A 22,190-nucleotide genomic window follows, 5' to 3' on the forward strand; every position below is an offset into this window, starting at 1 on the left:
ACTTTTTAGAAGGACCCCTGGTATGCATGGATTTTTTAAAAAAGTTTTTGCATCAAAATAAACTTGTCCTTTTCCATGAACTTTTGGAAGTGCCCCCGTGGGTCCTACATATGCTTCAAAAGGACAAAATTCTAGGGGCAGATGTGCCCTGGAGAGGAGGCACAGGCAGCCACTTGTCCAGCCAAGATAAGGATATTTCCTACTGAAAAGCAGGCAATCTGCATTCTGAACTCTGTTACTGTCAGTGTCCTGCAACATTTTTGTCATGCGCAGGGGAGATACTCTAGCCTGCTGGTCAGAGGCAAACCGGTTTTCCATCACCAGAGAGAAGTGGAAGTAAAGAAAACAAACCCCCACATAAGAATAACTGTGGCAAATCCCGGCTGGAAGGTGAACATAGAAGCCTCTGCTTGCAGAAATTGAAGATTTCTCAAGTGCTTCTGTTATTTTACCCTAGAAATTATATTTGGTAGAGTCCTCATTTCAGGGAGAAAGACATACTTCTTAGGTGCCCAGGGTGCATTTTTCTTCTAGTGAGGTTTGGATGAATACACATGTTGGCATTTAGAACTCATTAACATTTTGAAGGACATTCTCCTGGCCTTGAGCAGTAAGAACTCAAGACTCAAGTTAGGGCAGTTTCAACCAAGACAAAGAAGGGTGGAGACTGAAGATATTAGAGTTCTAAAAGTGCACCCTAGGAGGAAAGTTGGCAAAGCACAGTCTGGCCGACAGGGCTGTCTAAATATCTGTTGACTGAATCAGTATAAACCGATGGATGAAGGAATGACAAGTGACATAAAATAAAGGAATATGTCTCTTTAGGATTAACACCCTGTCTGCTTGTTTCCTATCTGGTGGGTTGTTTGCTAGCGTGACAACACATGATTCCTTGTGGAAGTACCCAAATTAAGGAGTTTAGGGCAGATTCCACTTATTAAGAAGTAATCATTTAGGACAGCTTTGCTCTTGTAAGCGTTGATGCTACGTGTTTAGGGATTTGAAACGTAGTTAAAAAGCCACCCCACTTCTGTGAGTTAAAGAAATCCGGACAACTGGCCAGCAATTAGACCACTGGTTTTCTATTGCACAATGCAATTCTGTGGCACCCGGGAACCCTGCCCTGCAGGAGTGGAGACAAACCCGGATATACGCCACGTGCACGCGGTTTGGACACGTTAAAGGATCTTTTTCGACCCTTTAGTTGGAGTGTACGGTTTATGCCCGAAGAGAACAGTTTGTGAACACAGAGGTAGGATTCACAAGGCTGGAAAGGCAGGGCTTCGAACTCCAGGTGTCTGGAGAGCGCGAAAGAGGACTACCGCCGCCACCGGGGCGCAGCCGGGGACGCGGGGCCACTGCCGCATGCTCGCTGCAGCGTGGTAGCCCGTGACCAGCGCAGCCGTGCGGGTCCAGGCCCGGGGGCAGGGTCACACGGCTGCGACGCCGCGGCTCTTCACGAAAACCGAAGCCCGGACATCGTTCGACTGATGAACGCTTGGGGGCGCGGGACTCCGTGCGTCCGCTTCCCTTTACAGCAGCAGGAAGAAGGCGCACACGGCGGCTCGTTGGTCTAGGGGTATGATTCTCGCTTAGGGTGCGAGAGGTCCCGGGTTCAAATCCCGGACGAGCCCACTTTTGTGCTAGGAGAGTCCGGAAACGGATTATTTTTAGGGTAGACGGGTACATGCAATAAATGCAGTTCAAACGCAAAATCGAGACGCCGCGAACGCAAAACCTGCTTTTCGCCGAAATACCATTAAAGAGGGTAAGGTGAGAACGCGGAGGGTTGCTGGCTGGGTTGCGCTGCGGCGACGAGAGAGGCTCGGCCGCCGGGGGTCTACCGTGCGGGTGTGTCCGTGCGGAGCTGCAGGAGGGCGCGCCCCAACTCGCGCAAACGCCCCGGGATCTGCTAAGCGGGCGTACGCCCGGATCGGGTTTGGAGGCGCTGCAAGCGTGCCCGGCATGCTGTACCGGGGCCTCGGGGTGCTTTTTAGGCTTTTCAAGCACATGCGTTTTCCAAAGCACAAGCCAGCGTTTTAACGTCTCGCCCTCGAACGCACAGTAGGTATCTGAGTGTGAGTCGGGCTCTTCTGGTCCTGTGCTTCCAAAAATGAAAGCGATCAGCATTCCGGGTCACGGGACCAGGACGTCTCATTGAAACCTCTAAATAGGTTGTCTGCAGCAGGAAAAAGAATGTCTTTTAAAAAGTAACAACGAAGAAAAGCCTGGGCTCGTCCGGGATTTGAACCCGGGACCTCTCGCACCCGAAGCGAGAATCATACCCCTAGACCAACGAGCCGCTCTCGGCTCAAACGCTCCCAGCACCTCCCTTCAGCCTCGTCCCGCCTCCGACACACTTCGGACCGACCCGGGAGACCTCGCTCTCGCCGCTTGGGCCGTTGGCTCCCTGAGGCTCGGTCCCCAGCGCTTCCTGCCACGCAAGGGACGAGCAGCGAGCGACGCGTGGGCCACGGAGCACGCCAGTGCCTGGCTCCACGCTGCCCACGCGCGGCCGGGATCATCCCCGGTCGGCACCGGGCTGAGGGAGGCTTGGGACGGCGCCCCGCATCATCGAAAGGGCGTGGGCCGCGTGCTGGGGAGAGCGGGTCGGAGAATGCGAGCAGGGCACGCGGGGCTGGGAGAGCGGGCTCGGAGGAGCGGCTGTGCGCCAAGAACTCATCCCAGCGTTCGCCTTGGGTTCCTGCATGCCTTTAAGCCCTTCGCCCGTGGTGAACTGATCTGTTTCATAACAATCACTCCCTAAGGGACCACGGTTGTCCCCATTATACAGATCGGGAAACTGAGGCGCGGAGAGGTTAAGGAGCTCAGGGAAGGCCCCAGAACGGGGAAGGGCTGGGTGGCGCTGATTGTGGGAGTGCCCGAGGAAGGTGGGAGAATGGCGGCGGCTGGAGGCAGTGCGGGCGAGGGATCCTACTGCCCAGTGGCTCAGCAGTCCCAGGGCAGGGCCGCGGCCGCCGGCCCGCTCGGCCTGCTCCGCTTCGTCCCTGGAACGCCCTCAGTTTGGGGCGATTGGCATCCGGCGACCAGTGGCTTGCGCGGACCGCGTTCCCGAGGGCTCTGCCGTCTTCCCCCGTCTTCTCTTAATGCCAGGAGGCTCTGGGGCGCCCCTGCGTGATGGACGGCGAGGACTGGCGCTCCCGCCCTGGGGCAGTGCGACCGGGTCCGAGGGAAGATGCCCCTACGCGAAGAGCCGAGCCGAGCCACCTTTCCGCGCGCAAGGCTGGCGCCCCGCAGGCCGGGGAGGTGGGGTGGGGGCAAGGCTCAGGAGGGCAGCTCGGCCTAAGGACTCTGCTTGCCCAGCTGGTGTGTGGACACCGTCTACACCCGCTCCTGCCGCGCTGCGTGTGGACAGCTGGATATTGCTTGTAGTTTGAGGATGGAGGCTGTGGGAGGCTGGGGGAGGAGGGGTATCAGGGCCAGAACTGAGCAGGGTAAGTTTTGCCCCCCTCCCCCTTGAGGTGGTGCCTGTCCTAGGACTTCCTTACCCTGCCAGAACTGTGTCCCGCCCCCTAGGGGCTCCGGTTCCTTCCTGCCACCCGCCAAAGTGCCGCTGCAGGTGGCGCATTCACTGCCAAGATTTTTGTTCTTTGAATTTCCCGAATCAGCTTTGCCATCCCTTTGTCTGAAATGGCTTCAGCCTTCCCTAGCAAGACAATGGGTTTCTTTTTCTTCACCCTCTGAGAAGCAAGTGGTGTCAGTGAATGATAATGATTGTTTTATTAACCTATTTGCACCTGTACATATTTCTGTATGGTGGACGATTTCCTTAGGACAGCCTGCCAGAGTTGGTCGGATCAAAGAGGAGATCGCTTTTATGCTTTGTCCGTAGCCCTCTAATACAATTCTACACCAAGGAACTTGGGCGGGCTGGCTGGCGAGTGAGAGGTAAATGCCTGGAAGAAGAGACTCTTGGACAGCTCTAGAACCCATGATTCCATCTTTTAGCTCCACTGGGTTTGGGTGGCATCGAAGCTCTAGAGAATGGTGATCTCGTTCAAGTGTTGCTGAACATAATCTTGGTCTGGGGGTCGTGTGCACCAAAGGGAAAAGGTGGAACTAGATCAAGAGTGTAGTGATTCCTTAGGAGATGATAATTAGAACGACTCTAGAATAAGGCGACTGAAACTCCACGAGCTTCTAAAACCCTTGGGGCGGGGAGGCTGTGACTGTGTTATAACTAGCGTTTGCCCGTCGCTGAATTCCAACCCACTTTGGGCTCAGGTAGTGCAGACTGGGCATTGATTGGCATGGTCAGCCCTTGGCAGTGAGAATGCAAGTCATTGCCTGGGTTCCTTGCTGAGGTGGCACACAGGTCTGTGCGTGGCCGTGTTCAGAGCTTCATTCGCTGCTCCTGGATTATGCAGTAATTGACACAAAGTCTTGCTAGGGTTGTTTCACAGGCCTTGCCCCAGTGGAGACAGAAACGTGGAGCTGACTGAGAGTTTGTGTCTTTTTCCAGCTTTAAGTCCCCTCTCCTGCCATAACTTAAGCTATTTTTTTTTCTTAAACACATTTTTCTCTGGTTTCCCTCAGTGGCCCTTTTCCAGGGCTTTATCTTATGTCTCCTGAATTTTGCAATCCTTTTGCAGGATCGCCATGAGTGCATTCTTGGAGTTGCTTCAGGCCCTTCATTTTTCACTCAAGTTCTCAGGTGGTTTTTGAGAGTGCATGATCAGGAGGTGACAGGAATCCAAGATCTGGTTTGTGGGAGAAATGCGTTCTGCTAAGGACATCTCATTACCCAGGGATCTTATTACCCTTCAGTTTTTCTTTACTTTTTTTTAAAAGATTTATTTATTTATTTGAAAGTCAGAGTTACACACACAGAGAAAGGTCTTCCAACCACTGGTTCACTCCCCAGTTGGCCACAATGCCAGAGCTGAGCGGATCTGAAGCCAGGAGCACAGGAGCTTCTTCCGGGTCTCCCACACAGCTGCAGGGACCCAAGGACTTGGCCCATCTTCTACTGCTTTCCCAGGCCATAGCAGAGAGCTGGATTGTAAGTGGAGCAGCTGGGACTCAAACCAGCACCCATATGGGATATGGCAGCTTTACCTGCTGGGGTACTGTGTTGTCCCTGCTGTTTAAAGATTTGTCACTCATTCCTCTGGATAAGTTGCTTTTCGAGCCTCTCCCAGATGGAGTTAACAAAGAAGAGCAAAGAACACAAAAAAGTCTAGGGCAAGAGACTGCTTTTTTTTTTAAATTAATTTATTAGACAGGTAGAATTGTAGACAATGAGAGAGAGACAGAGAGAAAGGTCTTCCTTCCATTGGTTCACTCCCCAAATGGCCGCTATGCTGATCTGAAGCCAGGAGCCAGCTGCTTCCTCCTGGTATCCCATGCGAGTGCCACAGTGCCGGCCCCAAGAGACCACTTTTCTGCCTTCCTAGTGCTGCTTGAGGTACCTCTTGGCTCATTCAGTTAATCCTCCGCCTGTGGCGCTGGCATCCCATATGGGTGCTGGATTCTAGTCCCGGCTGCTCCTCTTCCAGTCCAGCTCTCTGCTGTGGCCCGGGAGGGCAGTGGAGGATGGCCCAAGTGCTTGGGCCCCGGCACCCATGTGGGAGACCAGGAAGGAGCACCTGGCTCCTGACTTCGGATCAGCGCAGCTGCTGGCCGTAGCAGCCACTTGTGAGTGAACCAATGGAAAGAGGAATACTTTTCTCTGTCTCTCTCTCTCACTGCCTATAACTCTGTCAAATTAAATAAATAGATAAAAATAAAAGCTTTCAAAAAGTAAGACAATGAGAGTGGTTTTTCTTTTTCTTTTTTTTTTTTTTTACAGGAAGAGTTAGACAGTGAGAGAGAGATCGCTGCGCCAATCCGAAGCCAGGAGCCAGGTGCCTCCTGGTCTCCCATGGGGTGCAGGGCCCAAGGACTTGGGCCATCCTCCACTGCCTTCCCGGGCCACAGCAGAGAGCTGGGCTGGGAGAGGAGCAACTGGGACAGAATCCAGCACCCCAACTGGGACTAGAACCCTGGGTGCTAGCACCGCAGGCGGAGGATTAGCCTAGTGAGCCACGGTGCCGGCTGAGAGTGGTTTTCTTATGAGCTCTAACCCCGTCTTATTCGAGTAGCATTTGAGCTCAGCGCTCTTGGCCTCTCCATATGCCACCTGACCTAACATCATGGAAGACAGTCAGTTCATTCTATTTGTACCTGATTTATAGAGTTCAGAGTTGACAAGGACTAGTTGGGGTCAAAAGAAATTTAATATTGCAGCAAGCAGTGGGTAGTAACCCGCTGCTCAGCCATCACCTGTTGGGACAGCATTGTTTTCCGCCTGCTCCGTATCACTTCTTTGCTCACAGCACCCTGATTTCACTCTGAGGCTCATAGTCCTCGCAGAGTGAACAGGATCGACTCACCTGCTCCTTGGTCATGACGGCTGGTTCAGGTGTGTGTCCACGAGCCACATGAGGCCTCTGAAAGCCTCTGCAGGCTTATTTTTTCACCCCACAAACTCTCACTGGATTTGCAGCGTGGGATGAGCCTGCTTGAGACTGTGACCAACACAGAGGAAGGCAGAGACCAACACCGTGAGAGGTTCCTACCATTGCTTGGTGACTGTATTTAGGTCTGTCCATGGATTTCCCAGTTATCTGATGGACCTAGAGGTAAATGGACTGGGTGTGTGTGTGTGTGTGTGTGTGTGTGTATGTGTGTGGAGAGAGAGAGAGAGAGAGAGAGGGAGAGAGAGAAAGAAAGTGACACAGAGATCCATAGATAGATATACAAGGGGTCTTCATAAAGGTCATGGAAAATGTGTATGATGAAAAAAACCAGAGGCCAGCGCTATGTAGTAGTTTGTGCCTTTGTCTATAGCGCTGGCATCCCACATGGGCGCTGGTTCATGTTCCGGCTCTTCCTCTTCCGATCCAGCTCTCTGCTATGGCCTGGGGAAGCAGCAGAAGATGGCCCAAGTGCTTGGGCTCCTGCACTCGCCAGAAGAAGCTCCCGGCTCCTGGCTTTGGATCAGCTCAGCTCTGCCTGTTGCAGCCATTTGGGGAGTGAACCAGTGGATGGAAGACCTCTGTCGGTAACTCTACTTCTCAAATAATAAAATCTTTAAAAAAAAAAGAAAGAAAGAAAGAAAGAAAGAAAGAAAGAAAGAAAGAAAGAAAGAAAGAAAGAAAGAAAGAAAGAAAGAAAGAAAGAAGAGAGAGAGAGAGAGAGAGAAAAAAAACTATGCCTGGGCTTCAAATTTTTTTGCACCAAAATAAACTTATCTTTTAATTCAATTTTCCATGAACTTTTAAAAAGTATTTATTTATTTATTTTGAAAGTCAGAGTTATATATAGATAGATCTTCCATCTGCTGATTCACTCCCCAGATAGCCACAACAGCCAGGGCTGAGCCAGGTCAAAGTCAGGAGCTTCATCTGGGTCTCTCACATGGGTGGTAGGAGTCCAAACACTTGGGCCATCTTCTGCTGCTTTCTCCCAGGCAATCAACAGCGAACTGTTTCAGAAGTGGAGTAGCCAGGACTCAAACTGGCGCCCATACGGAATGCTGGCGCTGCCATGGCAGCTTTACCCACTATGCCACAGTGCTAGTCCCATTTCCTATGAAGTGTTTGAAGTCCCCTTGAGTTAAAATTTTTTTTCTTTACATTCATTTGAGGAGCTGAAAGAAGGAGACACACAGAGCTCCCATCCATTGGTCCACTCCTGTTTATAAATGCCTTCAATGACCTGGGCTGGGCCAGGCCAATGTTGGGAGCTGGGAACTCGAGCCAGATCGCCTACATAGGTGGCAGGGACCCACTTACTTAAGCCATCACTGCTTCCTCCTAGGGTCTGCATTAGCAGGAAGCTGGAGTCAGGAACCAGAGTTGATTACTGAACCAAGGTACTTCAATACGGGATGCAGACATTTTAGCCACTAAGCCAAATAGCTCTCACTTGCCTAAAATTTTTGTTTTTAAATTTGTTGTTTTGGTTGTTTTTTAAAGATGTATTTATTTGAAAGGCAGAGTTATGGGGGGGGGGGCTGGAGAGAGAGAGAGAGAGAGAGAGAGAGAGAGAGACTTCCATGCATTGGTTTCATTCCCCAAATTGCTGCAACAGCTGGAGCCAGGAGGGCTGGGCCAGGCTGAAGCCAGGAGCTTCATCCGGGTCTCCCACATGAGTGGCAGGGGCAGAAGCACCTGCTGGTACCTGGGCCATCTTCTGCTGCATTCCTAGGCACATTAGCAGGGCGCTGGATAGGAAGTGAAGCACCTGGGGCCCAAACTGGTGCACATATAGGATGGCGGTGTCACAGGTAGCAGCATAACTCGCTGCACCACACCAGCCCCTTGTTCTAGTTTTCCTGTTGCTGTTTATTTCGCCCACCAACCAGTTTGAGCTGAGTTGCCGTCATCGGCAGACTGGCCACATTCTTTCAGCTGTAGTGAACATTTTCCTAATCAAAAACACCTGATCAGAAGATAGTGAACTGGCGGCCTTTCCACTCCTTCCTTTAATTGACGTACACTCATATTTATCAAAGGTTTAGTCAACTAATTACAGAGCAAAACCTGAAGCAAACTGGGCTTTGGTTGGGTGACTTCTGCATTCAGAGGGGAGTCTGGAGGGCCCTTATGCCTTCTCATGGTCTCCTGGTTACCTGGCTCCACACACAGCTGAGACAGCATCACAGCCCCCAATTAAACTCCCTCTTCGTGAGGATCCAGATTGGGTGCCTGCTCCTTCCCTGGGAAAAGGAAGCACAAGGTTTGAAATGCAAGCTCAGGGCCGGCGCCGTGGCTCACTAGGCTAATCCTCCGCCTAGCGGCGCCGGCACACCGGGTTCTAGTCCCGGTTGGGGCGCCGGATTCTGTCCCGGTTGCCCCTCTTCCAGGGCAGCTCTCTGCTGTGGCCAGGGAGTGCAGTGGAGGATGGCCCAGGTGCTTGGGCCCTGCACCCCATGGGAGACCAGGAAAAAGCACCTGGCTCCTGGCTCCTGCCATCGGATCAGCGCGGTGCGCCGGTGGCCGCAGCATGCCGGCCGTGGCAGCCATTGGAGGGTGAACCAACGGCAAAGGAAGACCTTTCTCTCTGTCTCTCTCTCTTACTGTCCACTCTGTCTGTCAAAAAAATAAATTAATTAATTAAAAAAATAAAAAAGAAATGCAAGCTCAGGCCCGGCTCTGTGGTGCAGTAAGTTAACGCACTGGCCTGAAACACTGGTTTCTCCAACTCCACCAGTTGGAGACCTGGCTGCTCCACTTCCAATCCAGCTCTCTGCACTGGCCTGGGAAATCAGTGGAAGATGGCCCTGCACCAGCGTGGCAGACCCAGAAGGAGCTCCTGGCTCCTGGCTTCAGATCATCCCAACTCTAGCTGTTGTGGCCAACTGCGGAGTGAACCCTCAGGTAGAAGACCTCTCTCTCTCTCTCTCTCTCTCTGTGTAACTCTGACTTTCAAATAAATAAATAAATGTAAACAAAGATAGTGGAAGAACAAATCTGCGTTGTTCTGTGTCTTGCTGTTGTGGACGAATCTGTGTGCTCTTTGGAAGAACAATGGGCCACCCAACACACAGATGAGTTTCTTTAATCCCGAATCTGGGAATCCCGGCATCGCTTAATCACAGTGGCCAGGGAAAGCAGACCCAACAGCAGCGGGGCTGCAGCACCAAGAGGAGCAGGCGCGGCTCTGCACGAATTCCTTGCCAAGAGCTCCTCGCTGACCAGCAAGCCCTGGGAAGCGGCGTCTGCTCTCTTGCAAAACCCACCAAGCAATGTGATTGACAAAGGGCATCCTCTTCTTGTCTCTGTTTTATTGCTCCTCCAGAAGTAAAATGCAGTCTCATTTGCTTATCTACATCTCCCACTTTCTGTGGCATGCCTTTCTCAAGTAAGGGAAAGTGGCCGTTCCCACCACACACTGGCAGTCACCACCTATGCATGAAACACTTGCTCAGATGGTGTGTGTGTGTGTGTGTGTGTGTGTCTGTGTCCGTGTTGTAAAAAACCCAACAATATACACAAATAAATCACATGTATCAACATCTCTGTTGGTAGTATATAGATCTCCAAATAACTACACACATCTCCCAAATTCTGCCATAAATCCAGAGTTTATAATAGCTATGACAGTATCAGTTTCAACCAAGTTACAAATTTGATACAAACTGCAATCCATTTAAAAATCATTTTGAAAAAAAATTTTATATACTAAATATTAATATTCTGCTGTAGTTTAGAAAAAAACTAAATGGGATGAGAAAAATCGAGGTACCAGTGGTGACACAAGGCCTTTTTGTCTGGAAAGACTGCTTTTCTGAGGTCATCACAGGCTGCTGCCTAATAAATCTTCAGGAAAACAATTACTGCAACTGCCAATGAGCACGCTGAAACAGAACAAGGACCAACCCTAAGGAAGCACTTATTTGCATTAGCATCTTTCAGCAGGAGTGTGTGAAGAGAGGAGAGAGTGTGAGTTAAGGAATGGGTTTTCAGGCCTCCCTGCCTTGAAAAACCTCCTACTCTCCAAACAGAATATTGAAGCAAGCTACTCAGTGAGAACAGACCCAAGACCTCAACTCACTCCCCCTGAGTCGAAGAGAAGAACATGAGCTTCATTCCAAGGAAAACTTCCCAGGAGAGCTGGGAAGAATTTTTTCATGGTGCTCTTGGTACCTGCCAGCAAACAACTGACCCGTGTTCAAGGGCACCTGCAGGGTTCAGAGTTCACCCTGGCAGTATCAGTCGGACAGCCGGTGCCGGCGCTGGACGGGCATTGCTGCTCTGCCTTCAGGACCAGGAAGCGCAGAGTGGAACAGCAAGCCTCCACCCTCTCCCTGCCTTCCACAGATGTTCTTGAAGCCTCCTCCAGGGTGGCAGAGGGGTCTGAGCTCAGCCGCCACCTCCCGTGGTCGGGACAGGAACAGCTGCTGTTGGTGGCAGCACCCTTCATTTTCCCGTTGTTTCCAAAGGTATCGCTTCTAGTCCGACGTTCTCAACAGCGGCTGCCCAGTTCACATCTGCACCGATCTGCAAGGTTTTCTCTGGACTCTTGCTACAGTTGCAGGATCTCTGCACTGGATGGGATCAGCATTTCCAGTAGTATCACTTTCTTTTTTTTTTTTCTGGCCACTGACAGTTTTGACTTATATTTGAGAACCATACAAATTTTAGAACAGTAAAAAAGGCTATAACTACACAAGCAAAACCCGAAAGCTACATCAGAGCTCAGTTTGGAGGTCACCTATATGGAGAGGGAGGATTGAATGGTATCCAGGGTCCCACAGGCTGACCAGAATCCCTGGGGTGTTGGCACCACAGTGAACTGTTTTAAATAAGATTTTCTATCGCTTCTCAGCCTTTTGGCTAAGATCAAGTGTAGTATCTGTTCTTATCAATTTAAAATAAGATTTTCTTCTTTCTCTCTCTCTCCATTTTTTTTTTTTATTAAAAGCTGAGTCCATCAAATGACACACACTAAGCTGATACAGGTCCACCGCCCTCAGATCCATCCCCATCTGTGAGGGATCAGAGAGTGTGGAGGAGAAAAAAAACCTGCCCTGGATCTTTGGGGAAACCAGGCTGCCACAACCTGTTGCTGCTACCATTGCTGCTGCTGCTGCTGCTGCTGCTGCTACTGGCGAAGAGATGTCCCCGGTAGCTTCATCCCTCGGGCACAAGGAGTTCTTCACATCTTAGTGTCCTGGCCCAGCCTGTCATCCTAGGAACACAGAAAGGAAGAGTGGATCAGGACAAGGGTCGGGGGATCCTGCCATTCAGCACCTCTCCTTGGGAATTCCAGATCAGGCATAGATAGCAGGAATAACTGTCACAGCTGTGCCTGTGTTTTAGCTGCATCAGTTCGTGTCACTCTCACCCACGCTCTATGAGCTAGGCACTTCCATTAACTGTGTTATCAGTAAGGCAATTAAGGCACAGAGAAGTGAAGCGACTTCTCTCTGGTCACGCAGCTCCTAAGTGGTGCAGTCAGTATTTAAGCACCAGGACTGGGGCTTGAGCCGTCCTCTTCCAGGTGATACTGCACCTGCCCTCATGCCTGGCTTTCCCTGGCCTCCCTGTCTTGGTCTCTGGCCCGCTCGCTCATCCCCACAATTTCATTTTCCCGAAACACTGCTCAAGATTCTTCGGCAGCATGAAAGTAGCAACAGAAAGATGAAGGACTTGAGCATGCTCTTGCCTCCTGGGAACTGAATGGAATCTCCAGGCTCCAGAAGATTCTGAATCTGAGGACTGGTTGTTTAGTGTGGAAGGCGTCACGGAAATGGGAAGTATCTTTGCCTAACAGTCCAATCGCAGCAGTGTCAGACACACCTTCTGAACTTGGGCGCTCATGCTACTTTCCGCTGTTTCAATGAGAATAATGCGAGCACCCTGAGGAGCCCCTCACAAACCCTCGACCCTCCAATTCCTGCAGTTTTATCATTATAGATTGTTTCTTTTGGGTCAGGCAGTTTTCTCTTTGCTTTCACACAACAAATATTTTTTAAAGCACCTACTATGTTCCAGATTCTGTAGTAGGTACTGAAGATGCACTGGGGGGAATGAGCAGAAAAAAGTTTTAAAAAATAAATTCGAGGGGGCTGGTACCGTGGCACAGCAGGCCACGCTGCCATTTGTAAGCTGTTACCTCAATCAGAGCGTTGGCTTGAGTTCCAGCCACTCTACTTCTAATCCATCTCCCTGCTAACGCACCTGGGAAGGTAGCAGAAGATGGTTCAAGTGCTTGGGCTCCTGCTACTCACATAGGAGACCCAGATGGAATCCCTGGCTCCTGGCTTCAGCTTGGCTCAGTCCTGGCTGTGGCAGCCATTTGGGGAGTGAATGAGCAGATGGAAGTCCTCTCTCTCTCTCTCTCTCTCTCTGTGTGTGTGTGTGTGTGTGTCTCACTTTGCCTTTCAAATAAATAAATAAAACAAGAGAACTCCAAACACTGATATATACTATGATGACAAAGTAGAATAATGGGAGAGAGTAACTGACTGGGTGGGTGGGAACTGCAGACATATAGAGCAAAAGGCCACGTGGTGACCGAGCCAGAGACTGGAATGAGGTCCCACAATGCCAAGGTAGCTCCCAATCACTGGCAGCTGGAAGAGGCAAGGATGGAATCTAGGGGTGGCAGGCAGTCACCAGAACTCAGGGCAAAGGAATTGATTCTCTCTGAGGACCTGCACAGGGACCCAACCAGGCCAGCATTTCCATGTCGAGAGTCCAGGCCTCCAGAGCTGCGTGGGAAGTACAGTTCTATTGTTGTAAGACACCAAGTCTATGGGCACTGTCATAGCAACTCTAGCACAAGAGCTGGGTCATTTTAGAAAAGAGTGGCTGTTGTATAGTTCTGCATACATTCCTATGGACTTACTTCTAAGGGTACAGTTTAAAAACTTGTCATGGGACTCCAAATCCTATTAAAATTGGTGGTAAAAATGCCATCTTAATTGTTAAAGTGATCATACTAAGTGTTAAAGAGAACATATAGATAGTATTAACTGTTAAAGAGATCATATAAATAGGATCAAGTGCTTGGCAATAATAATAGATAGAATTAAAAAGGAGAGAATGTCCAACATGGGAAGCAGTCCACACAGCAGATTCATAGAATGACAATTGCCTTAAGTAACACTCTGATCTCAGAATTAGCCCTTAAAGCTTCCTGGCCCAGCTGAAAAGCCCATGAGAGCATTTCAGGCATGGAAAGCCAAGACACTGTGGTAAAAAATGTTCTACATGAAGGATCTCTGTGAGTGAGACCCCAGTGGAAAGAAGTGGCCATCAAAGAACGATATACTTTCTCTAAAGAGAGGAGAGAACTTTCACTTTGCTTATGTCCTTGCCCAAATACTAACAGAGTCTGTGGACTCAAAAGTCTTCCATAGAAGACAGCTCATGTCAAAAGCCTCAGGTGATCACTGACATCATACATAAGAATGTTAATTGTTAAATTAACAACAGGAATCGCTGTGCACTAACTTTCCATGCAGGACCTCTGTCCTCAGAGTTGTACTGAAAGTTAACTGTATAGCTAGTTCTCAAACAGTTTGTGTGTGTGTGTGTGTGTGCGCGCACACACAAATTGTTGAAATCTTTACTTAGTATAGAGTTGTCTTCTAAGTACAAAGTTAATTGAAAATCATAATGGAGAATGGGTCTGGCAAGGGGAGAGAGAGGAGGGGGAGAGGTGGGAGTGTGGGTGGGAGGGTGGGTATGATGGGACAAATAACTATATTCCTAAGTTGTACTTATGAAATTTGTATTCCTTAAAAAAAAAAGAGCAGCTGGTCCAAACCAACAAGCATCTCACCCTCTGGATGCTGGGCAGAAAATGGATTGCAAAGGCAGGAGAAACCAAAGAGGAAGCAGGAAGCCAGATAAGAGGCTGAGAGGCAGGCAGCTGATGGTGGCATGGGCGATGAATGAATGAATGCACACATGTGCTAAGAACAAGGGAAGGGAAAGCACTTGACACTGACTGAGTTGATGAGTTGTGGAGCCAAGGACTGGTGGGTGGGCCACTGAGATTTCTCTGGGGGCAACTTCTCAGTCTCTGCAAGGCATCTGCTGCTCCCAAAGCAAGTGGGGGTGGGGGGGACAGTCCAGTTGGTGCGGGCAGGGACAGGAGGGTGGGGACCGAGTTACATCTCCCTCCTTGGGTGCAGCTCATGTCCCAGGCCTCTGAGTAGAGGGTGTCACACGAGGCCTCCTCCCGAAAGGCCCAATTCGAACGCCACCTGTGTCTGGAAGCGTCCCCAATGTCCACAAACAAATGGCTTCTCCTGCTGTGCCTCTGGCCTCCCAGGAGTGGCTCGTGTCCCCTGTCACATTCTGCTAATGCACCCCAACAAACTGCTGGTGTCACGGGCCACACGGCGAGGGTTTCAATCTCTGGGCCCCTGCACTCAGCGGGCCTCAGCCACCGAGTCCTGCTGCTGTCACTCCACATGCACCCAGAAGTTTCGCTGCCAATGCTGCGGGGGCAGCAGGCAGCTGCCAAGAGCACGAGGCACACTGCCCCTCTTGTCCCAGGGTCCCCTCACCCTGGCGACAGGCTGTCTCAGTGCAGTCCCACGAGGCAGGAGCCTGGTGCTTTTGTGTCTGCACACTGGGCTGCTGTGTGCTGGTGCTGAAAGGAGCAGGGCACGTGACAGGCATGCACTGGCCCCGGCACGGCCTTCCCCGCGTGGACAAGCCCGGCCACCTACCTCTTTGTTGGGGATGGCTGGGCCGTCGCTGTGGACCTGGCTGCTGGTCTCCTGCAGGGCATGGCTGGTCCCGGGGCTGCAGCCTGCCTCGGGGACTGCCCCTTCCTCTTGCTTCTCCTGGCCCTTGTCCAGCTTGGGGGTGTCACTGTCTTCCATCCCTCCAGGGGCGCCCTGGGGGACCTCCACCCCTGCAGCTGCCTCCTCTGGCTTCTCGTTCTTCAGTCCAGGCTCAGGCTCTGCAGCCCCCAGCTTCTCCCCCTTTGCCTCCACCTCCTCTTCCGCTGGCTTTGCCTCCATGGGGCTCCCCTGCCCATTCTTGGCCTCTGGGCTGGAGGCTTGGGGTGGTGCGGGGGCCACCGCCTCTGGATTCTGCGCCGCCTTCTCGCATTGTGGGGCCTCCTCCGCCGCCCCGTCGTCCTGCTCCTCCTGTTTCTCTGGCCCGCTGCGTGTCCTCCTCAGAGGGGGCCTGTCCCCAGGCCCCAGGGGTCCCCCCACTCCCTCTCTGGCAGCCCCCTCTCTAGCCGGCAGGGACCCTGGGGCCCTACTCTTGGACGGGAACACCTCATCTCCATTCTCTTCTTTGGTGCCATTCTCTTGAGCCGCATCGGTGACCCGCAGGTCTCCAAGTTCCCCACAGTCTGACTGGGACCTTCGGAAACGCCTGGAGGGGGGGCGCCTTTTGATGGAGCCCCTCGTCCGCACCTGGAAGAAGGTGTTCAGGAAAATTAGCTGTAAGAAGAGCCAAGGGGGAGGCCTGCCAGTCTAAGGCACTGTTAGCAAGCCCCACGGGTGGGCGTGCATTTCCTAGGCCAATACTCACTGTGCTATTTGTGGTGGGTTTGGACCCTGTGGGGTGGGGGTCAGCCCACAGAGTGAGTGACAGACCTCTGACTCATGGGGATGCAGATGCTTACCATCCAGAAAAAAAAAAAAAAAAAGAGAACTTACAGGGCCCGCATGTTGGCACAGTGGTTAAGGCTTGGACGCCTGAGTCCCACATCACAGTGTCTAAGTTTGAGTCGCAGCTCTTTCCAGTTCTAGCTTCCTGCTAATGTGCACCCTGGCTGATGTGCACCTGCTGACGGCTCAAGTAGCTGGGTCCCTGCCACCCAGGTCAGAGGCCGGGATTCAGTTCCTGCTCCCAGCACTGGCTGTTGCAGGCATCTGGAGAGTGAGCCAGTAAATGGAAGCTCTCTCTCTCACTCTCTCTCTTTCTCTCTCTCCCAGTCTATCTCTGTCTTGCTGCCTCTCAAATAAAATGAAAAGAAAGAAAATATTTTAAAATGATAACTTATGATTTATTGCCCTATAACATTAGATGGTTTGGTATATACCTTAGCAACAAGGTATACAATAATTTCCAACATGTAAACAATGGCTTATAAAGAATCAATTCTGGGGGCGGGCGCTGTGGCGTAGCAGGTAAAGCCACCACCTGCATCCCATATGGGCACCAGATCAAGACTGGCTGTTCCACCTCCGATCCAGCTGTCTGCTATGGCCTGGGAAAGCAGTAGAAGATGGCCCAAGTCCTTGGGCCCCTGCACCTGAGTGGGAGACCCTGAGAATCTCCTGGCTCCTGGCTGATCGGCGCAGCTCCAGCCTTGCAGCCATCTGGGGAGTGAACCAGTGGATGGAAGACTTCTCTCTCTCTCTCTCTGCCTCTCCTTCTCTCTCTGTAACTCTTTCAAATAAATAAATAAATATTTAAAAAGACGAATCTATTCTTCACACGCTCTTTGAGTTTTACCATCCAAAGGGTCTCCTCCTAAATTGCAAGCTATTTCTTTTTTGCAGAACTCACATTTTCATATTTTGAAAATGATGCTTTAACAAAGGCGAACCCAACAGAGCAGAGGGTTTGAGGCTGGCTGATGGCCTTGGCCCTGGAACGGGGACCTCTCCGGGGCTGAACTGCACAGCTGGCTGGTCCAGCGTCCTCCCTGGCCCCAGCTCAGTCCTCCCCACCCTTACCCAGCGGGCTCACGGGAAAGCTCTCAGGTCTGCCACCATCAGAAGCTGCCCCGAGGGAGTTTGCAGAGAATGACTGCAGCCTCTCAGAACGGAGCCTTCTCTTGGCTCACTGCAGTTGTGAGCAGTGCGAAGCACACGACGTGTCAGAAGCCCAGCTTGACTGCGCGGGTGTGTCCTTCAACAAATTCAATGACGTTTTGTCTCATTTTCCCACTGATTTCCACTTTGCTATTTGTCCAGCCAGGTAAATCTCAGAGGTTGAGAATGAACATTTGGAGAGTTAGGACTTCCCAGGCTTTGCCTGAGACCACCATGAGGCTAGCTCTGCAGGTGTCAGAGGCCCTGACCCTCATGGCCAGAGGTTCAGAAAGCATTGTGGGGGCCCGCTCTGTGGTGGAGTGGGTAAAGCCACCACCTGCAGGCTGGCATCCCATATGGGCACTGGTTCGAGTCCCGGCTGCTCCACTTCTGCTCCAGCTCCCTGCCATGGCCTGGGAAATTGGTGGAGGATGGCCTAGAGGAAGCTCCTGGCTCCTAGCTTTGCATCAGCCCAGCTCCTGCCATTGTGGCCATTTGGGGAGTAAACCAGTGGATGGAAGATTCTCTCTCTCTTTGCCTCTCCGCCTTTCCTCTCTAACTGTGCCTTTCAAATAAATAAAAAATAAATATTTTTTAAAAAGCAAGCAAGCATCGTGCCCACTCCCTTGTTACAGTCAGAGGCCTCAGGCCTCCGTGTGTGGCCAGGTAGCATCCCCTCTGTTGTTCCGCTGCTCCCTCTGAGAACACTGACAGAAAACTGTGCTGTCCGTCGACTCCCGTCTGCCTTCGAGTTCTCCAGGCAGTAGGCTCAAGCTTGCCCCACGGCCTCCTTATCACCAATGTGTTTCTTGGGGCTCTACCTATTCCTACACATCTTTTTTTGCTGGATGGGTTTCCCGGAATGACCTAGAAGATCTCATTTCTCCACCTTTAATTCCAAAGTCGCATGTTGCATTCCGTGGTCCTGACCCCTTCTATCTCAGCCCCCCACCCCCACCCCGCCCCGGCTGTGGTCCACATTGGCTGAAGCCCTGCTAGACTGCATGGAGTGGTGCTCTGATTTTACCTCCTCCTGGTAGTGCATCCGGGTACCTGATGGAAAGGTTTTCACCAAGTACCCAGAGAAATGAGCCCTACCAGGTGTCTTTCCACACACAGAACAGTCTGGATGCTCTTTTATTTTTATTGATTTTTCAAATGGAACATTTAGATGTTTATTTTTATAAGCTTTTTAAAAAGTTTTTTAAAATGATTTATTTATTTATTTTGAAAGGCAGAGAGTTACAAAGAGAGAGAGGGAGAGGCAGAGAGAAAGGTCTTCCATCCACTGGTTCACTCCCCAAATGACCACAACAGTTGGGGCTGGAGCCAGGAGCCAGGAGCTTCTTCCAGGTCTCCCACATGGGTGCAGGGGCCCAAGGACTTGAGCCATACACTCTGCTGCTTTCCCAGGCACATTAGCACGGAGTTGGATTGGAAGTGGAGCATGGGATGCTGGCACTGCAGACGGCAGCTTTACCCAATACGCCACAGCACCGACCCCTGGATGCTCTTTAACTGGGGTGAGCTGCAGTAAGAACGGCTGGGGTCCATCCTGGGCCATGCTCCCATTGGGCCAGAAGAGGGCGATCTGGTGCTCCAGGGATCCTGCCCGCTTTTCCAGGTGAGCCACCGACCAACCCTTTAGCTTTTCTTGGCAGCTTGTGCCATTTCTCATCTGTGCAGCTAAGATCAGCTAGAATTCTCACCCCTCTCTCCACAGAGGGTACAGCCCTGTATCCCCCAAGCCTGCCACTGGAGCTAATGGTGCAGAAACAGGGGCAGGAGATGAGAGAGGCAGGCCTGGTAGAGCAGTGGCCTCAGCTCCAGAATCATTCATGAAGGAGAAGAGAAATTTCCCTTCTGTTGAAAAACCGGCTCTGCCGACAGCTCCACACCTCTCTGCCCTTCCTCCAAGGCAACAGGTTGGAGAAAATTCTTGGGGCCGGTGCTGTGGTGTAGCGGGTAAAGCTGCTGCCTGCAGTGTCAGTGTCCCATATGGGCTCCTGTTCGAATCCCAGCTGCTCCACTTCCGATCCAGCTCTCTGCTATGGCCTGGGAAAGCAGTAGAAGATGGCCCAAGTCCTTGAGCCCCTGCACCCACGTGGGAGACCCAGAAGAAGCTCCTGGCTTTGGATTGGCTCAGTTCCGGCCATTGTGGCCATCTGGGGAGTGAACCAGCAGATGGAAGAACTCTCTCTCTCTCTCTCTCTCTCCCTCTCTCCCTCTCCTTCTCTGTGTAACTCTGGCTGTCAAATAAATAAATATTAAAAAAAAAAAGAAAAGAAAATTCCGGGAGTCTGCAGCACTTGGCACCCAGAACGTACCTTATTGTAACAGGGCAGATGGCTGCCTTCAGGTGGCTGGTCGAAGCTAACAGGGACCTCCTCTGCCTCGCTGCTCCGAGACCGCACGCCAGGACTGCTGGGCGTAGAAGGTGGGCTGTGAAATGGCGACACCATGGCCTTGAGCCCAGGACTCTTGGGTGAGGCGCCAGGCAGCAGGGCTGCTGGGTCAAAGGTTAAGTTGGCCTGTCGAGAAAAGATGAGGAATTTCAAGTCAGGGAGCAGAGGGGAGCGTCAGCTTTAGCTTGTTGGTTACCTGGACACAGATCTGGTGGAAGCCGGGTCCCATGAGGCTTTTCTGTGACATCTCACCAATTATCCATTGTCACACCAGGTCCCGCTCCAGGAGGCACTGCCTACTCAGTCCCTCTCCTGCTGCCTGCCTCGCCACAGGCTGCCCTCTAGAAAGCTCAGGTAGCACTAATGTGGATCCAGGAAGAAGCCCTGGAACAGCTCTAACTTTGCAGGCAAAGTGGCCAGAACAGCACCTGCCAGCAGCCCCAGGATCTCAGAGGAAGTTCCAGACTCACTGGAGTCAAGAGCAGCAGTTACTGCTTACTGGGTGCCTGCTACCTGCTGGGCCTATGCAGCTGTTCCCTTTGCAACAACCCTGCACATTCCGGTTTTTTCTCGTTGCCCAAATCAGGAGAGTGGCTCAGGCACCTGCCTCGAGATGCACGCCAGGCCCCTGTGTCCCTCGAGCCTCCAGGGAGTAGGTTCTCTCTTTGCAAACCCTGCCCAGCTCTCCCAGAAGGAGGGTGGCAGAAGAAATGCAGTATATGCCAGCACTTGGGACATCACAGGGCAAGTGAGACCCCGCCCCAGTACACCCGAGGGTAATCAAAGGGGAGAGTTAGCCCAAAGTGACCACAGCCTTGGGGAGTTCTGGGTTTGGGAGGGCAGGAGGCGAGTGGTATGGATCTATCCCATTGCCTTGGGGCAGGTGGAAGCTGGAGGTGTCCCTGGAGGCAGTGTGCATGAGCATCCCGGACACTCTTTAGCGCCCTCTAGCGGCGCACCTCCACTCCTGCCCTCTGCATTTCCCAGCCGCCGCACAGTTCCTGCGGGTCCTGGAGTCGTATCAGGAGAGACAGCACTAAGACCTCGCAGAGAACGGATGGAGCGTGAGAAGTGTGTGGCTTTTCTATGTCGTCGACAGACCTGACTCTGATATCGAGTCTTTCACTTAACAGCTGCTGTGTGGCCTCAGGCAAGTCCAACGGCCTGAGTCCTGGGTCCTTAGCTTGACCTCCAAAGTCTGTTCTACCTGGTTCTTTTCACTCTCTCCTCAGCTCCTCACCTCGCACCCCACACTCACACCCTCTCCCTTCCCCCCACGACTCTGGATCCTGGGAATGCCCACGTGTACTCCAGGACTTGCAGACTATAAAACATTAAACAGGTGGAGGAGGGTATTAGGTTTTTATTGTGAGCTTAAGAAAGAACCCATGAGACAGACAAGCCTGAGTCAGGGGCAAGTCCAGAGTTGAACATAAAGCCAATGCAGATCTCTTTTAGAAAACCAAGTCGTGGTGAGAATTAAATACATAAAATATACAAGACAAGTGCAATGCTAGGGGCCCAGGAATGCCAGAAAGCATCAAATGGCTAGGGCCAAGGCAAGGGTCTGGGCCGCAGCTGCTGGGGCAGCTCTGAGCTTCCTGCATGGGGCTGTCTGTGTGTGGCACACAACTGACTGTGTTTCCCCCCGAAGACTCATGAATGGCTGGCAAAGGGAATGAGCCCAAGACCACAGGGTACAGAACACCGGGAACCAAGTTTTGGCACTAGGATGGGGGTCAAGGCGGGCTACGGGGATGCTGGGGTGGGGGTCCTGGCTCCACCCCCATCAGCCGGCAGCCAGGAGGGATGCTGGAGTTACGGGGTCCTTCCGAGAGACCCCTGTTGTGTAGATGGGTGGCCTACAGCCCTCTGTCCTCCCTGCAGCCGGGGGCTGGGCAGGGGATAGGGCAGGGCAGGGCTTCTCGGGATGAATTAAACTTCCAGGGAGACCCGCAGAGCTCTCCAGGATGCACGGGGCAGGCTCAGAGCTCTCGGAGACCCACAGGGTAGACTCGTGGCCAGAGACCAGAGGTGTTCTCCTTAGCGTCCCATGCTTGGGCTCTCCTTCAGCTAACTGCAGAGGCTTGGTGACCCCTAATAGGTTCAGAAAGGTAGGTGATGAGCCCATTCTATTGGCTGCGCATGGATGGACGGCTATGACGTATGAGACCTGCGGGTCTGGACAGAGGCTGCAGTGAGAGCAAGAGCCTCCCCCACAGGTCCCATGGGAGGCACCACACCCAGCCCTTCCTAACGCTTCAGCTCGTGCAGTTCCTACCCCGGGAGTACCTTCCTCCCCACCCCCACCTCCACCCCTACCCCAGCCACCACCCTCATGGACTGATGCAGGGGGCAGGGGCTTCACACAGCCCTGAAGAGTGGCTCCTGCTCACTCATCTCTGTTTCCGCTCTGAAGTTCTAGACCTGGGGTTCTCACCCCCAGATGGGGACGGGGATGATTGCGCCCCCTGCTGGAGAGTGCTGCTGGCACCCAGCAAGTGGGACCAGGGCAGCCTGTGATGAGCAGGCAC

The 22,190-nt window shown here is 52.1% G+C and overlaps 1 protein-coding gene, 2 non-coding genes and 1 pseudogene across 4 annotated transcripts in view; 2 read left to right on the top strand and 2 right to left on the bottom strand.

Annotated features, from left to right (window-relative positions):
• Nucleotides 1–1,562: 1,562 nt before the first annotated feature.
• TRNAP-AGG (transfer RNA proline (anticodon AGG)) lies at nt 1,563–1,634 on the top strand. Its single transcript has one exon. It is a non-coding gene; the product is annotated as a tRNA-Pro (tRNA).
• A 596-nt stretch (nt 1,635–2,230) lies between these two features.
• Nucleotides 2,231–2,302, bottom strand: TRNAP-CGG (transfer RNA proline (anticodon CGG)). The gene has a single exon. It is a non-coding gene; the product is annotated as a tRNA-Pro (tRNA).
• Nucleotides 2,303–10,074: 7,772 nt separating this feature from the next.
• RCSD1 (RCSD domain containing 1) overlaps nt 10,075–22,190 on the bottom strand; it is a 69,248-nt gene continuing 57,132 nt past the window's right edge. For both annotated transcript variants that reach the window (XM_008264120.4, XM_051857158.2), the window contains 3 exons: nt 19,579–19,782; nt 15,200–15,901; nt 10,075–11,700 (listed from right to left, as the gene is read on the bottom strand). In XM_008264120.4, the coding sequence (XP_008262342.2) occupies nt 11,668–11,700; nt 15,200–15,901; nt 19,579–19,782 (939 nt within the window). In that variant the 3' untranslated portion in view covers nt 10,075–11,667. The remainder of the gene's footprint in view (nt 11,701–15,199; nt 15,902–19,578; nt 19,783–22,190) is intronic.
• Nucleotides 11,326–11,481, top strand: LOC127493896 (U2 spliceosomal RNA; annotated as a pseudogene).

This window comes from Oryctolagus cuniculus, chromosome 7 (genome assembly GCF_964237555.1).
Source record: "Oryctolagus cuniculus chromosome 7, mOryCun1.1, whole genome shotgun sequence".
Classification (NCBI taxonomy): domain Eukaryota; kingdom Metazoa; phylum Chordata; class Mammalia; order Lagomorpha; family Leporidae; genus Oryctolagus; species Oryctolagus cuniculus.